At 39.6% G+C, this 16,004-nt stretch overlaps 2 protein-coding genes across 3 annotated transcripts in view; one reads left to right on the forward strand and one right to left on the reverse strand.

The window, feature by feature from the left end:
• The window catches only part of LOC122888423 (RAC-beta serine/threonine-protein kinase-like), a 32,046-nt gene extending 18,844 nt beyond the window's left edge, over positions 1 to 13,202 (forward strand). For both annotated transcript variants that reach the window (XM_044222860.1, XM_044222861.1), the window contains exons 11-14: positions 9,548 to 9,762; positions 9,846 to 9,933; positions 10,911 to 11,013; positions 11,164 to 13,202. In XM_044222860.1, coding sequence (XP_044078795.1) covers positions 9,548 to 9,762; positions 9,846 to 9,933; positions 10,911 to 11,013; positions 11,164 to 11,243 — 486 coding nt within the window. In that variant the 3' untranslated portion in view covers positions 11,244 to 13,202. The remainder of the gene's footprint in view (positions 1 to 9,547; positions 9,763 to 9,845; positions 9,934 to 10,910; positions 11,014 to 11,163) is intronic.
• Positions 13,203 to 15,627: 2,425 nt separating this feature from the next.
• LOC122888421 (trichohyalin-like) overlaps positions 15,628 to 16,004 on the reverse strand; it is an 81,236-nt gene continuing 80,859 nt past the window's right edge. The window contains exon 9 of the mRNA XM_044222858.1: positions 15,628 to 15,809. The gene's annotated coding sequence lies outside the window, so the exon portion shown is untranslated. The remainder of the gene's footprint in view (positions 15,810 to 16,004) is intronic.

Here is a 16,004-nt window from a genome sequence, read left to right on the forward strand (position 1 = left end):
CAGACCTGCACGCGCACACACACACCCCTTTGTTCTGTAGTTTAGTATTTAGAGTTAGTCTTCTTTAGTCTTGTGTGTTTTTGCTTTGTTTATCTTTTTAAATAAATGCTTGTGTATAATTATGCTGGTTTCTTTAATGTTGCACAAGAGGGAGTAATTTGCCAACCTCTTCTATGTTGAACTCCAAATTCTTCAACTAGCTATTAATGGTAATTCTGGTTATAGTTATTCATTTAGTTATTAATCTGAGTTCCAAATTGATAGTTTAGTGTATTTTATGAGACTCTTTATTATCAATTCTGATAGCCATAATTGATCGCACCTGCACAAGTGGGTGCCCCCCCTTAACCATTGTAAATCCCAACACCTCAAACAATGTAATGTTATGACGAAGATGTGTATCAATTCAATTTTATTTATATAAAATTCATAACAGAAGTTCTCATTGCACTTTTCCTATAGAGCAGGTCTAGACCGTACTCTTTATAATATTAATTACAGAGATCCAACAAATCCCACCATTTGGCGACATCAGAGGGTATTTAGAAGTCGGCCAGGGTCCGACATAACCGATGGCCATGGGTCAGTAAAGGTTTATGCAGGGCAAGTGGATTGACCAGTCACTGGTCCGTCCGGGCCACTGGCGGACTGGTCTGCGTATGAAAAGACAGTCACTATTTTTAAAAAACAGTGTGGTCGTGGGATCCCAATATATTACCAATGTGTTATGTCGAAGGTAAATTAAAGTTCCGAACTACTGTAAATCTGCTCATTATAGTCTTTAGACTCAAAATGTGACTGTTATTGAGGGTGTCATCTCAATCCGCTATGAGATTTGTTTTCAGCAAGAAAACACTTCGACTAATGTTAGGTCAACACTATACTAGCTAATGTCAACTTTTACTGTAGCTGTCTACAGTAAATGTCGAGCGCTGTGGGTTTTAATAGCATCCCTACAATGTACTGTACTCTTTGATTGGATTAAAATGTAAATATTTACCTAATGTCTTATAGTGTAAGGATGATTAAAATGTCATTTTACGGTAAATGTTGCAATACAGGTCCCCTATAATTATTAAAAAAGGTTACCTAAACCTGGTTAGACATATCCTAAGATTACCATAGATAACGTTACATGAAATACCACCGCACAAAGTAACCTAAATCTATAGCTAATGTATAGCTATAATCGGAGTCTCACTCTAGTCGACCATGAAATATGCGGGTTGTGCAATGAACTGGCAACCACTGAAATGGAATGGAAGGGGGGACAGGGAGTGCGTCATCTAGTGGCTGGATGTTATCAATGTTAATAATAGCAGTCCACCAAGTTACAACTAATACAGTCGCATACAACAGCCCTGCAATATATTACATCTTCATGAAGGTTATAATATTTTTGCATTAGTTTTAGCCGTACTCATTCTTCTTTCACCGTCACATAATATTTATGTGCTGTACATCCCAAGGAAGGAGAACCCAGTGTGCTTTGGTGCAAAGTCGAGGATAAGGGAGTGAAAACCTCCACTGAGAAGGTCTGATGCTGTGGGTACAACTGCCCAACATTCTTCATCCTTTCTACCGTTGATCCTGCATAAACACATTTTGTATTCTAGATTTCCCTAGACCCGTTTCAGAACAGAAACAAAATGTTAAAAAAGAAAATGTAATTATAGCAGCCAGCCTGAACGAAACTACCAACAGTCCTGCCATAAAATCTACCTTTACGAATGTTCAGTTTATGTCGACATTCAGTCTAAGATGTGTCAATTCAATTATATGTTAATTATTGAGGTCATAGTTGGTGTTGGAGTTGTGCAGGGCTGCATCAAACTGGGAGGTGTTTCTAATATTTTGCCCTCCTACATTATGTAAGTGGAGTGGACATGTGTGTTTGCTATAGAACATGTACAGCTAATGCTAAGAGTAAAGTAGAGTAAAGGTCCACTACCTGATGAATGATGGAAAGGTTTGAGGTTGTACTGTGAGCCACAGTGAAGCACAGATAGTGGTTGAGGAGCCAGCAGAACTGGCTGTAGGTGCATCTGTCCCTTCATGACTTGCAGTGTCTCCTAAACCTTATAATCAGAATCATTTTATTTATTGCCAAGTAGGTTTACACATACATGGAATTTGCTTTGGTATTTTTGTGCACTCCCTGTTTTGTGCAGGGATGTGCAAAATATTTACCAGGAAATGTGCAAAAGGTCACAGTATGAAGTATAAGTATTTGCAATGTCCACGTATGTTAATATAACACATTGAGTCAGGTATGTAGACTTTACGTTAAAATAACAGTGGTTGGAGTATGAGAATCAGTGGTGGTCCTGGACCTTGTTGATGAGGCCAGCTGCAGATGGGAGGAAACTGTTCTTGTGGCATTAGGTTTTGGTCTTGATGGACCTCAGCCTCCTGCCGGAGGGGGAGTGGCGGAAACAGTTTGTGTCCAAGGTGGGAGGGGTCGGCCACAATCTTTCCGCACGCCTCAGGAGGCATACAGGTCCTGGAGGGAAGGTAGATTGCAGCCAATCACCTTCTCAGCAGAGCGAATGATATGCTGCAGTCTGCCCTTGTGCTTGACAGCAGCGTTCCAGATGGTGATGGACGAGGTGAGTATGGACTCAGTGACCATAATTGTCTTTGGCAGGTTGAACTTCTTTAGCTTCCGCATCTTTCACTGTGCTTTCTTGGTGATAGCTCCCACTTGAGGTCCTGAGTGATGATGGTCCCCAGGAAGCGGAAGGACTCCACAGTGTCGACTGGGGAGTCACACAGGATGATGGGGCTGGGTTCTTTCTGTAATCCACAACTATCTCCACTGTCTTACAAGCATTGAGCCACCAAAGATGAGCACAATGAAGGTGGTGTCATCCGCAACCTCAGGAGCGTAACCGACTGATGATGGTGTAGATGTTGGTATAAAAGGAGAAGAGCAGAAGGGAAAGGACAGCACCGTGGATCCGGTGCTGATGGACCCGGAGTCAGACATTTTTTCTCCAGCCTCACGTGCAGCCTCCTGTTGGACAGTAAGTCTGTGATCCACCTGCAGGTGAAGTCAGGCATACTCCGCTGGGAGAGCTTGTCCTGTAGCAGAGCTGGGATGATTGTATTAAAAGCAGATCTGAAGTCCACAAACAGGATCCTGGCATAGGTTCCTGAGGTATCCAGGTGCTGGAGGATGAAGTGGAGGGCCATGTTTACTGCATCATCTACAGACCTGTTGGCTCTGTATGCAAACTGCAGTGGGTCCAAGAGAGGGCTAGTAATGTATTTGAGGTATGACAGCACAGGGCGCTCAAATGACTTTATTAACACAGAGGTCAAGGTGACGGGTCTGTAGTCGTCCTATGGTCCTTGGTTTTTTGGGGACAGGGATGATTGTAGAGGTTTTGAAGCAGGCATGGCATGTTTCCAGTGAGGTGTTGTCAGTACAGCACTCCATGGTCTACTGCTTTGATATCCTCACAACAGGTTTACAGAGCTTTAATTTCTGCCTGTTTGCAGGAATCAGGTGGACACACCAACATTACACCACATGAAAATATATTACAAATGTATTAGCTGTGCAAATAGTCACCAAGTTGTGTAACCAGACTTCAGGTTTCTAATGTTAGCGGTGTAAAGTTAAATCAAGCATAGTAGTCGTGCACATCAAAACTCTGTGTAAGGCAGGTGCTGGACCAACAGAAGACTTCAATGACAACATGAAAAAGGGTCCATGCACTGTAGCTCCCTTATGTGCAATTTATGGGCACATCCAACAGTGATGTTTCAAGCTACGGGTCTTCTTCAGACTTAGTAGTACACATACAGACGCCATCTTTAAATATACATGCGGGTCATCTGATAGTCACATGTGACATGTTCACACCAGTGAAAATATATAAAGCCCACATAAGAAAAACACATAAATACATATAATACATCAACATATTTAGAAGATCCTCACAGCACACAAGAATAACATCAGGACAGTGCTGTCGTAATTATGGCTAGTGGCTAATTCTAGATAGAGGCGCCTCTAAATTAAAATAGGATGCCCCTAAAATGTTTAGGAACAGGAATCTACAATATCCAGGCCAAAACAATATTCAGCCCAAAAAACATATTCACAAAGGAGGGAGAACATATGCATTGGGGAATGAACCAAGTACACAAGTCATAGTGAATGGCAGTCAATTCATGTTTATTGAAAGACCACAATACCACTCAGTAATAATCAGTGGCCCAGACAATCACAGGACAGCATCAAGGAATTTATAAAAACTATTCAGTTTAAAAATGACAAATACACAACAGTATCTTGTTCCTTTTGAGGGGGTCTTCAAGCTGCAAATTTTTTCTTGGATAAAAAAACTGAGGATGGTCCCAGTGCTCAATGCATCCTTGACCTGATTGAATGTGTTCTCACCTCTAACTATTTTTCTGTTCGGTACTGACTTCTTTCTCTAGGTGTCAGGAGTGGCCATGGGTTCCAAACTGTCACCCAGCTTTGCCTCAATCTACGTTGCACTGTTTGAATCAGATGTGGTCTTCAATCAGCAGCTAAATCCATATATACACCACATATCCAACTGGAAACGGTATTTAGATGACATTTTCTTTTATTTGGATGGGCAAAGAAACACAACTGATGGAATTCAATGAAGTTATGAATCTTAAAGGTGTGGTATGCGATTCTTATCCACACATCTTTCTGTCAAATTTAGTGAATATCTCCTCACGGTCAACTAGCTGTCCGTTCAGTGTGCGCACTGAAAAAAAGTCCGGTGTTTGTACACTGCCCTGGCATTGTAAATGGGAAACCAACAAAGTGGCTTGTGCCAGGCCACGCAACACTATTTCAGCCGTTTGAGCCATGATGTGTGTGTCAGGTAACATTAAATGTTTGCCCAGATATACTGTTGTTGTGATGTTAGCTATAGTAGCAGGAGAGTTGTGAGTATCGCTGTCTGGAGCTGCTGTGCTGGCTCTGGGAAATGTCTCGTCCTCTCTGGCTGTTAGCTTCGCAGCAGCAACTGTAGCGACAGTTTGCTAAGCTAAACCACAACCTAGCTAACATTAGTTACATTACTTGCTGTGTCGTTGTTCGCTCTATATCATTGTATTTGTCATCGTATTGGTTTTCTCCAAAATCGCATATCCCACCTTTTAATGACAAACATCTAAAATTTGCCGTGGATACTTACAAAATAAACTTTTTGGACATTCTAATGATTAGGGAGGGAAATACCTTGAAAACTAACTTGTATTATAAGAGCACAGACAAAAACTAGTTACTGCATGGAAAATCTTACCATCCTACTTCTCTTAAGAAGAGCCTCCCAATTTCACAATTCAACCGTATCAGATGTATTTGTAGTTCTGATGAGGATTTTCAGTAAAAATCAGCTGTTCTCAAGGACCGCTTCAGAAAAAGGGGCTATAGGGAAAAGTGAATCACGGAGGCAGTTTGACAACATGTCTCAAACTGAATGGCTGAACAGAAAAAAATAGAAGGAACCTGATTCCAGAATTACCTGTTGTATGCAACACTCACCTGTTGGAAGAGACATTGAAGAGGTTATAACGAAACATTGGTACATCTTGGATACAGACCCTTCATTGAAAGGATGTTTCAATAACCCTTCTCCATCCAATTTGCGCAATATACTTGTGCGAGCAGATCTGCAACAATTATTTTGGATATATACACTGGGTACTCTCGCACCACATGGTCTGAGTGATGATTTTAATCAGACCATTCCTGTGATATTGAAGGGTGGGAAAAAACTCAAGTAACTCTATGGACTTAATCAGATCATTTTGATGAGTTTGGACTCTATGGACTATGCAATATCATTGTGGGGAAATTGGGGGACTTTGATGCTGTCCTGTGGTTGTCTGGGCCACTCATTATTATTGTGAGTGGTATTGTGGTCTTTCACTAAACATGAATTAATTGCCATTCACTATGACTTGTGTACTTGGTTCATTCCTTATGGATATGTTGTTTCCCCTCTTTTGTGAATACATTTTTTCTGCTGGATATTGTAGATTCCTGTTCCTGAATATTTTAGGGACATTCTATTTTATTTTAGAGGTTTAAATAGGGAAGTTTTCCTATTTTCATATTGAAGTGCGTAATCAAATAAAATATAAAACCAAAAAACAAATCTAATTTCTGTTCTTGAGATTTGTGGATTTCTCTCTTTCATGCGCTGAAAGTGACTGCTGCACACACCTCATGTGCTCAGAGTGAAAAAGTGGAATACTATCAGACATTTTAATGATTTCTGATTAGATTCAGTGTTTGTTACCGATATCAACCTTTACTATCTGGTTCACTACGTTCAAGGTTCAAGTTTATACTTAGTTTACACTTAAAAAGTACCATGTACATTCAAATGCAATGCAATACATATGACCTGACTCCCTCAGCCCTTAAAACTATATATATAAAGAAATAACAATAAATAAGAAATCCCACAAAATAGTTACTGTGAGTTATGTAAGGTGCCTACTGTTCATTATTCTGACCCCCTGAGGGTAAAAGCTTTTTTTGAGGCTGGTCCGAGCTCTGATGCTCTGTAAGCATTTTCCTGAGGGAATGAGTGAGAACAGACCATGAGACAGAGCACTAGTGTTAACAGATGGCCTGTTGCCTGCATAATTGTTATATAGGCATTATTAGACCAGAAATATCCCAAAGTATAGACTGCAGTAGGCAAGCATTGCAATGATAATGAGATAACCTCAGCTTCATGTTAGAAAAGTTGTACATCACACAGTATCACATTTTTTGAGGGAGCGAAGAGTTTTTACTTGTATGTTGCTTTTTCTATGTGTGCAATGTCTGGATGATGAATTGGTGGGTTACAAACGCAGTATGGACATAAATTCCCTACCACGAAGGTGTGGATGACCAGTACTGGAGTTTTGGTGGTAATGAGGGACTCTGGGTGTCACAAATAGAACTGATTCACCAAAAGATACGTTTTAGAAAGACATCCAGGGTTGGTCATTATACTCTCTCACCAAGTCATGCAGTAATCTTACAGATATTACATTACTAATGGAGCTGCTTTGACGACCGTGGCCACCAGATGCCGCTGTATGACGTGAGCATGTCAACTCAAAGAGTCAATTAGGGGAACAAGAGCGTGATTGTCTCCTCTTATGAAATTCATAGTGCATCACATGATAACTATCTAAACTCCCATACTTAAAAACATATCGGTGAGGACGAAAAATTATTTCACCGGTGGGGTTTTAATACAGGAAACGCTATTTATGTGCACTTGGTCACTCTTACGTTCATAAACGGTTACAGTCCAATTTTTAGCTATTGCTGTTCCCAGCCGAATAGTTTGTGCACACAAACGTGGCTCACCTTGAGTGCCTGTAGTTCATTTTATCATGATTCACTGTTTATCCCTTTTCAATTTCAATATCAATAACAATCATTTCCAAATCTGTCTGCTTGTAATGTTATCAGTCTAGCCTACCACTAGGCGTCACTACATTCACGTTTGTGCCATGAATGAATAAAGATGAGTGACCAGCAAGTATCAGCGACCATGTATAATGCTGTATGCCTGATCTTTAACATGGAATTCCGCTTTATATTGATGATCTGTGATGTTTTGGTTTGTACTTAGCAGTGAGCTACATATGTATCACATTTTTATTGTTATTCTTTATTGTCATTGCACAGAGTACAAGTACTGAGACAACGAAATGCAGCAATAATGAATTCTTCAGAGGAAAAGATTTTTTTTTTATATAGATTCTGCCATCCCTATTTCCTGGGGCTCACAGAGATGTTACAGATTAAGTAAATTATGAGAGCAGATCACCACTCTAGTCAACAATGTTATGGAGGGATTTTGTCTAAAATACTCTCAGCTCAATATATACCTAACAAATGAGTTTAGTAGTGTGTCTATAGATGGCAATGATCCTGAATCTTGAGGAGTGGACATGGAGGTTGTCAAGGTGGCTCACTTCCTTCACTCACTTTCTCAGGGATACAAGTTTGAGTCCAGCAATGATATGAAGGGTGACATTTTCAGGGGCTAGTAGATGGGAGGATCACAGATTGAAAGACAACGATTATAGCACATTGGCATCTGAACATTAAAAAAACTAATGACTCTGACCTAACCATTTCGGTTCTTAGGTTCTCTCAGGGATTCTTAGTTATGCAAGATTTGTGAAACTGAACATTTAATTCACAATTCTTCAAACGTGTTTCAAGTCAGGTGAAATGGCCATTGTGGTGTATATTATGTGGAATGTATTATTCGGGTCGTTCAGCTTCTATGACAACATTTACAACACACATACACGGACACACAAAGTAGCTATGTTTACTATTACATATTAGACAGAAAATTTTACAGCGCAATCACTGAACTAGCTGTTTCCATTCTGTATTCAAGTTCCTTTGTGCCCAGATAAATTCTTCCACACGATCCTCAGAAAGTGTTTTCTCAAAAGCTGATTTTGTCTTTTTTTATTATCTTAATTTTAGCAGCGACAATATAACCACATTCACACACACTGGTACTTCAGCTTGCACTGATTGGTCAGACACCTGCTGTAACAGCTCATTATTTATCACCTTTGCAGTCCCGTTATTGTTCCCCCCAGCCAGTGTAATAAAAGTCATTGTGTGTGATAAAAGCCAATATTATTCTTATTGATTTTACTCATGGTGATGTAAGTAAGATGAAGACAACACATCAGTAACAGAATATGTTTAGATCACATATGGAATATGCAAAAGGGCAATATCATGATGTTAACAACAATGTTAACATTCAATAAAAATGCACATAATGTAATTAACATACTTCATGCTCCAGACAAATCTTTTCTACTGGGGGCATCAACGTACCGTCTCTAGTGTCATCAGCAACTTTTTTTCAAATATATCAAGTCATGTTATTCCCTGATGATAATCAAGCTTTCATTGGGCATTTTACCAAGGTATCTAATCTTGTTTTGTAATGCTTGACTTCAGCCTTCCAACATTTGAATGCCTATTCATCAATTTTAATTAATTAAGTTGTGATCATCTATGCTTTCCTTTCCATTGATATTTTTTATCAACATGTCATCATACATTTCCAAAATGTCTTTTCTTTGTTGTGAAGTGTGTTCTCCACCTTTGTGCTGTAACACAACCATCTGCTGGTCACTCCTAACTGAGTTAGGGGACCAGTGGAGCTCTGAAATAATTTGGGAATTGAGACTAATTCTTAACACTCAAGAAGGTTTCTGCATGGCACTTATTCTTACAAATAAGAGTGAAATTATGTCATTCTTATAATTTTGACACACTTGAGACCAAAGTTTTACTCTGCTTTATATATACGGTGTTGGACATGACTGGTGGGAAATCTATTTACTCACAGGAAGCGATCATTCAAAACTGAAAAGAGAAGTATAAATTTAGGTCAGAACTGTGCAGTTAAGTGATGTGTACCAAATATAAATGTTCAAGGCTGCAAATTCAGTCACTTCTAACTGTGTTTCTCTCTCTGCTGTGTCTGTTTCTCAGGTCCTGGAAGATAATGACTATGGCCGGGCGGTTGACTGGTGGGGTCTGGGTGTGGTCATGTATGAGATGATGTGTGGCCGTCTGCCTTTCTACAACCAGGACCATGAGCGTTTGTTTGAGCTCATCCTCATGGAGGAGATCCGTTTCCCCAGGAACCTGTCACCCGAGGCCAAGTCCCTGCTGGCTGGCCTGCTCAAGAAGGACCCCAAACAGAGGTATTTGACCGGACTGATCCTGTGTGTGTATTCCTTTTGAAAATACCTATATAATTCTTACATGATTTTGTTTGGACTGACAGGTTAGGTGGAGGTCCCAATGATGCCAAAGAAGTAATGAGTCACAAATTTTTCATCACCATAAATTGGCAGGATGTGGTACAGAAGAAGGTAAGAAGACATCATGAGGCTAGAGGAAGTGAAACTGGGGTTTGCTTTTTAGTCCTGGGTGACTGCTTAGTCAGCCTTTATATCTGTGATTTCAGAAACTTTCATCGGGCTTTAATAATTATCAACTCCAACTTAGAGCCCACAGTCGCATGTAGATAAAATGCTTACATCTTGAAAAATGCTTTGGGGGTTGTATACTGTGCTGCTTGAAATGTAAGATATAGAAAAACAAAACATATTAAATTCATCTCTGAATTAAAATCAAAAGAAAGCGTTCTTGTCTACCACATTATATGTTTGCCATAAGTCAGACCTGTTTGTTTTCTGAATCCGAATTAACTTTGAACACACATCTAACACTAAAAACGTTAAGTTTTTTTCAGTTCTTAATCAGTATTGAGTGAGTGGTTATTGTTCCTTTGTGTCAACTGCTGGTGGCAGTATTTCATGCTTTATGAAAACCTGAACAAAGAAGTGCACTTAGCAAATCTCAAAATGTATTACTGCAACTAAAAGAGCTTATATACTTGCTTTTAACTACGTGTTTGCATGCACATGATGGCTTAGCGTGAGTATCCTGCATTCCAAAGGTTTGGTTAGAACCAACAGACTCTGAACAAACAACAATGGTGGAAAGTTTTCAAGAGATACTAATAGAGCTTGTCCACTATTATCTGCAGTGATCTTACCATTAACAACATAGTAACCCTGTTGAGGGTAGCCATGTTTAGTTATATTTATGTTTTGAAAAATAGAAGGTTCTCAATGAAGATGTCTGTGTTGGCAGGGATGAAACAGCCCTGATCTGCCCCCTTGTGGATATATTTTAAATACTTCAGGTGTGCACAAAGTACACAGGCAGTATGTAAACAATGCCGCTTGCTCACAGAACCTTGTCTACATGTAGTCATTTTATAAATCCAATATGTTCCAAACTGAATGGCCAGTTTACCAATCTTCTCCCCTTCCTGCGTCAGCTCACCCCACTCTTCAGACCGCAAGTGACATCAGAGACAGACACCCGGTATTTTGATGAGGAGTTCACAGCGCAGACCATCACACTCACTCCTCCAGACAAGTGTAAGTATCCTCTGACTGTGGTAGAATTTTGAGGTCTGGATTGCAACACTGTCAGTGTGCTGACGTAGCCTGATCCACCACTGTCCATGATCAAGGTCTGGTTTCTTGGCTGGAATGTGACGAGTGACTTCTGCTGTCTTGTTCTTACAGATAACAGTCTGGACTGCGAGGACCCCGGCCAGCAAGCACATTTCCCCCAGTTCTCCTATTCTGCTAGCATAAGAGAGTGATAGCATCTCTACCACACACACACAAACACATGAGGCATGATCACCTTGGCCACATCCCTTACAGCTATAAAATGACCAGAACCTCCATCTTTAATGAGGTTTTGGTCCCGTCAGGATCTAAGTGCCTTGGCTGGCGGCCATATTGTTCTATAGAAACCTCCTTCGTCCACACTACGGACAAAGCCTGGCCAGACTGGCTGTACTGTATCAAACTGGACTTCAGTACCTCACATAGCCATCAGCACAACTCAACAGCACAATCAGGACTCTGTCTGTAGCACCTTCAGATGGCCTATAAACTACTGCTGCTTTTTCAGACTGTAAACCACCAATCATTTTTACCACTTTTTATGGTCTTTTGAGAAGCCATACAGTTCCTTTATGACGTTTCCAAGTGCTCTTCTTCAAAACTAGCTGTTACCACTGGTGATAGAAAGGGAGGAAGAAGTGTGGCAGTTTGCTGGGTGTTTTTCTGTAAGGTGTGTGTGTATTTTCTTTTGTGAGAAAACAGCATCAAATCCAAACTGAATCTCATCAGTTTAGTCAGAATGAGTCTGTGAGAGCATGAGGTTTTGTGTGTGTCTTAATATGCATCAGGAACAGATGAATTGATAACGCATGATGGTCAAAGGGTCTCCGCAGAGAAAAGCTTTGACAAAGTGAAACGTGAGGTGTTGGAGAGAGAGGTTGTCCTTTTGTGTTTGCAATGAAAACAAATCACTTGTATATTAGTTTGCTCTCATCTCAGAATGTGATCTTTGTTAAACAGATCTCTCTAATGTGCGACACAGCAATTAATGGAAATTGGGAATACCTTAAATCCACAAGGTGTATATGTTGTTTTTTAAAACAAGGTTTTTTATTTCTAAAACATTTTTGATCTTTCTTGATCAGCAAATTACACACCCGCCATGTGATTTAAGAGGTTTAAAAGCACTTAGTAATTTAAAGCAGACCTAATTTTTCTCAGATGGACATGTTCATAATGTAGCTGAAAACTTCCTGGATTTGTGTCAGTGCTTATTATTTTTTATATTATTATAACACCTCACCAAAATGTGTCAGTTGAACTGTGAGATACCAAAAGTTGGAATCAAATGTCCGGTCAGATTCATAATCCTGTTGACTTCTGTGATCAGATAGTTTCTGATTTACATCAACATTTGGCCAGTTTAAATTTATTAAATTTGATGAAGTTCTTGTAAAGATGTGTGTGTTTGTACAACATTTAACATTTGAGCACTTTGGATTTTTCTTTTTTTTTGTTAAATGAGAAAAAAAATGTAGAAACCCTCAAAGTAAGGTATCAAAAAGTATCATTATGGTATCTGTCCTGAAAGTCAAGTGTGGTATCAGCACTACTATTGAAAAAAGAATAATCAGCCCTAGCACCAAACTGAATTCAGTCATTTCAGAGAATATGTTCATATTTGGAGTGTCGTCCTTTCTTGGCATTCAAAGCTAATTTTGTAATGTTTCCAATTCACCCATACCTATGATATAACTCACCATCTTGTACTTTACCTGCTGGAGACTTTACAAGTTTGAAGTTGTGGCTGACAGTTCACATGTCTTAATGTCCTCCTGGCCATTGCGTATCTGTCATCTTTTATAAATCTTACTGTTCTTACAGTGTATCCAAACTGCTGCTTTTCAGACTTGAATGTGCCACTGGATTTGATTGGACATGTCTTTGCTGGAGAGCTAAAAAATCATCTAGGAGCTACGTACATCATGAACATGGTCCATTGTGAGATGTTGTGTTTGAGTGCAATGGTGACTTGCAAGGATGTTTTTTTTTTTATTATTTTCAATTCTTCTCATCTATTATTAATCACTGCACAACATTAAATGGTAACCAGGATATAACGGGCGTTATATTGTACATGAAAATGCACCCAACATCGTATTGGTGCTACACTGTTGAGTCATTCGTAAATAAAGAGCTGGTGCAGACAACCCTCTCAATTTCCTTTTGCTCACAGAGCCTTCTACCACATACGCTGTTTTGAAATAATTTCCATTATTTTAGTTTTTGTCTTGTTTTTCTTCTGGTTTTACTTCTCAACTTGCTGTTTCCCTCATCCTTTCTGTACTCTGAACCTCCTTCGCAGATAGTCTCAAATTAGAGAAATTCATAATGGTTGAAAGAAATGTATGTGTTTTCAGTTGCATTATTCTATTCAAACAATTCATTTCTATTTGTCTATTACTGTAATTCTGAAAGACAATGATCCAATATATGTTTTTAATCTTAAGAAATCTGCGTTTGTGTCTTGATTCTTTTCATCCCTCCAATGTAAGGTGCTGAAGCTCTGTTTCTCCACTTTGCCTAAGTAGTAATACAGCTTTACGGTTTTTCTCCATTGATTTGATGCACCTCTGCCAACTGTGTTCAAAGACTGAAAATGCAGTGATCCTAACTTCAAAAGCATTCACTTAACTTTTAATGAGTTTTGGTTCTCTTCACACAGTTCTCTTTACTTTTCACACAACTGTCACATAGAAAACATTTAACACAAATGCAGACACTGAGTTCATATTTCACCTCAGAGTCTTCTTTTCACAGTATTGTCAATCTTCAATTATTTTTTTGGACATCCAAAGTAAGAGTTAAATGTCCATACAGAGAAAGTGTGAGACCTTCTAAATTATGTCATGTTCAGAGGATAAAATAATCGCAATTACTGAGACGGGTAACACTGTGTTTCTCTCTGTCTCTCCTGTGTTTGTCAGAGACGGTGGACCTGCTGTGTGCTCTTGTCCTGACACATGGGATCCTCACGGTGCTTTTCAACACTCCCCCAGCAGGGAACATGTGCTGCCGGGGAGCGACCACGCCTCCACCCGACTGCCTCACATGTTGCCGCACACATCCACTGTCTCCAAACGCTGCGTTCACGTCCTATGGGAATACGGGCGAACAATGGGATCTCGGAACATGTTGTTGTTGTCTTTTTCAGGCACCGATCAGCTGTTCAACAGCGAAAACAAATACTGCATTCATGTCGGAGGTCACAATTTCCCAGTTGAAATTTCCGACTTCCGACCTCCAAGCGTTCCAGGTGCACGACGTCAAACGTAAACAACAAACATGATTTGCCCCGAGTTTACTTTTTCTAGAGGTCGCAAATTTTCGAGTTCCGAGTTGTCTGGAACGCAGCAATAGGCCTACAAATTAGTGGGTGAGGCGTTCCCTTTTGTACGGGAAATAAAACCCAGCAAATGCGCTGCAATTAATGATCACAAAATTGGCATGACTAACGTTACTGATTGTGTATATTTTGTAGGACAATTCATCATTAACGGCTGGGCCATTCCCTAGTAAATAGAGTTCAGAAAGCTTGGGAAGTCGGGATGTATCACGTATCAGGTAGACTTATTGGTGCTGTGGGTGATATTTGATACCTAGTCACAGTTTTTTTGCGCCACTGTGAAAGCTGCCATAGGCCAGACTGTAGTGTGGTAGGGTATATCACATTAGAAAGTCAGAAGCTGCTGTTTACTTGGACACGATCGGGAGTGTGAGTGGTGATTTAGCTTTATTTAATGCCTTTTAAATGAGGTCAAAGACGCATTTATTTCAACTGCTGTATAGCCTATAGAGGGGGAAAACAGTCCGTTTTCTAAAACACAAGCCGAACATTTACATTTACAATGTTAAAAAAATTACTGTTGTCCACCTCAGTGTGGAGGCGGAGACCTCACTTCCCACTGTAGTGAGTTAATGGCAGACCTATGGCACCAATGCTGCCTACCAGCTCCTCTCCTCAGTGGGGTTCTGTATAGATTTGATAGAACAAAATTAATTTTGCTCAGGCGACCCTAACCCATGAAGCTAATGATCGAATTAATTTAAAACAAAATGTTAAGATTTCATCATTTGTCATATTTTTTGAAATTACTTTAAAACACATTTTATAATGTTATAAGGGTGACAGTTTCTTCAATATTTGTAGTGAAATGTGTGAAACCATTTTGTATTTGAATATCAAAAACACCTTAATCTTATCGATAGAGTTTATCACTTTCTCCATGTGCAAAACAACATCTAGCTTTAATATTTACAACAGCAGTTAAAAGCACCATACAAGTACCAAATGCATCACTCACGTGGATTGTCTGATGTCACCATCTAACCACGTGTCTCGGCACGGAATTGGCCAAACCACTGTCCTTACGTCACCACAGAGCACTGACACACTCATTATTTAGATGGTGAGGGCGTGGTTACGAAAATGAACACCATGGATGCTGGCCGTGATTCCAAGACCAGCGAGGACACTCAGGTAGACAACAGCTTCACCATGTATCAATTTAAGAAGTTCTTAGTTTTGGTTTTATTTCTTTGGTGAATATATATATATATATATATATATATATATATATATATATATATATATATATATATATATATATAAAACGTGTGTATGTGTATATATGTGTGTGTGTTTGTACACATACACACGCACACACACACACACACAATTATTCTTTTGTCCAGGATGGATTTCTAAAGTCAGGACTGGAGGAAGGTATTGCCTCTCTGGGTGTGGAGATGTTTTCCTGTGGATAAAATACTGACAGGTGAGTAAACTGCTTGCACCTCGAGTTTCAAAGTGTAAAAACTTTTGTCCAGTGACCTAATGTTCCAGCATGAGCCTATTCTGCATGCACTTTAATAATATGTCATGGTCAGCTGTTCTGTAGTACTGTTATTACAGGCTTAAAATGTTTTGTGAATTGTGAATGGGGAGTTGC

This window comes from Siniperca chuatsi, linkage group LG14 (assembly GCF_020085105.1).
Source record: "Siniperca chuatsi isolate FFG_IHB_CAS linkage group LG14, ASM2008510v1, whole genome shotgun sequence".
Classification (NCBI taxonomy): Eukaryota; Metazoa; Chordata; class Actinopteri; order Centrarchiformes; family Sinipercidae; genus Siniperca; species Siniperca chuatsi.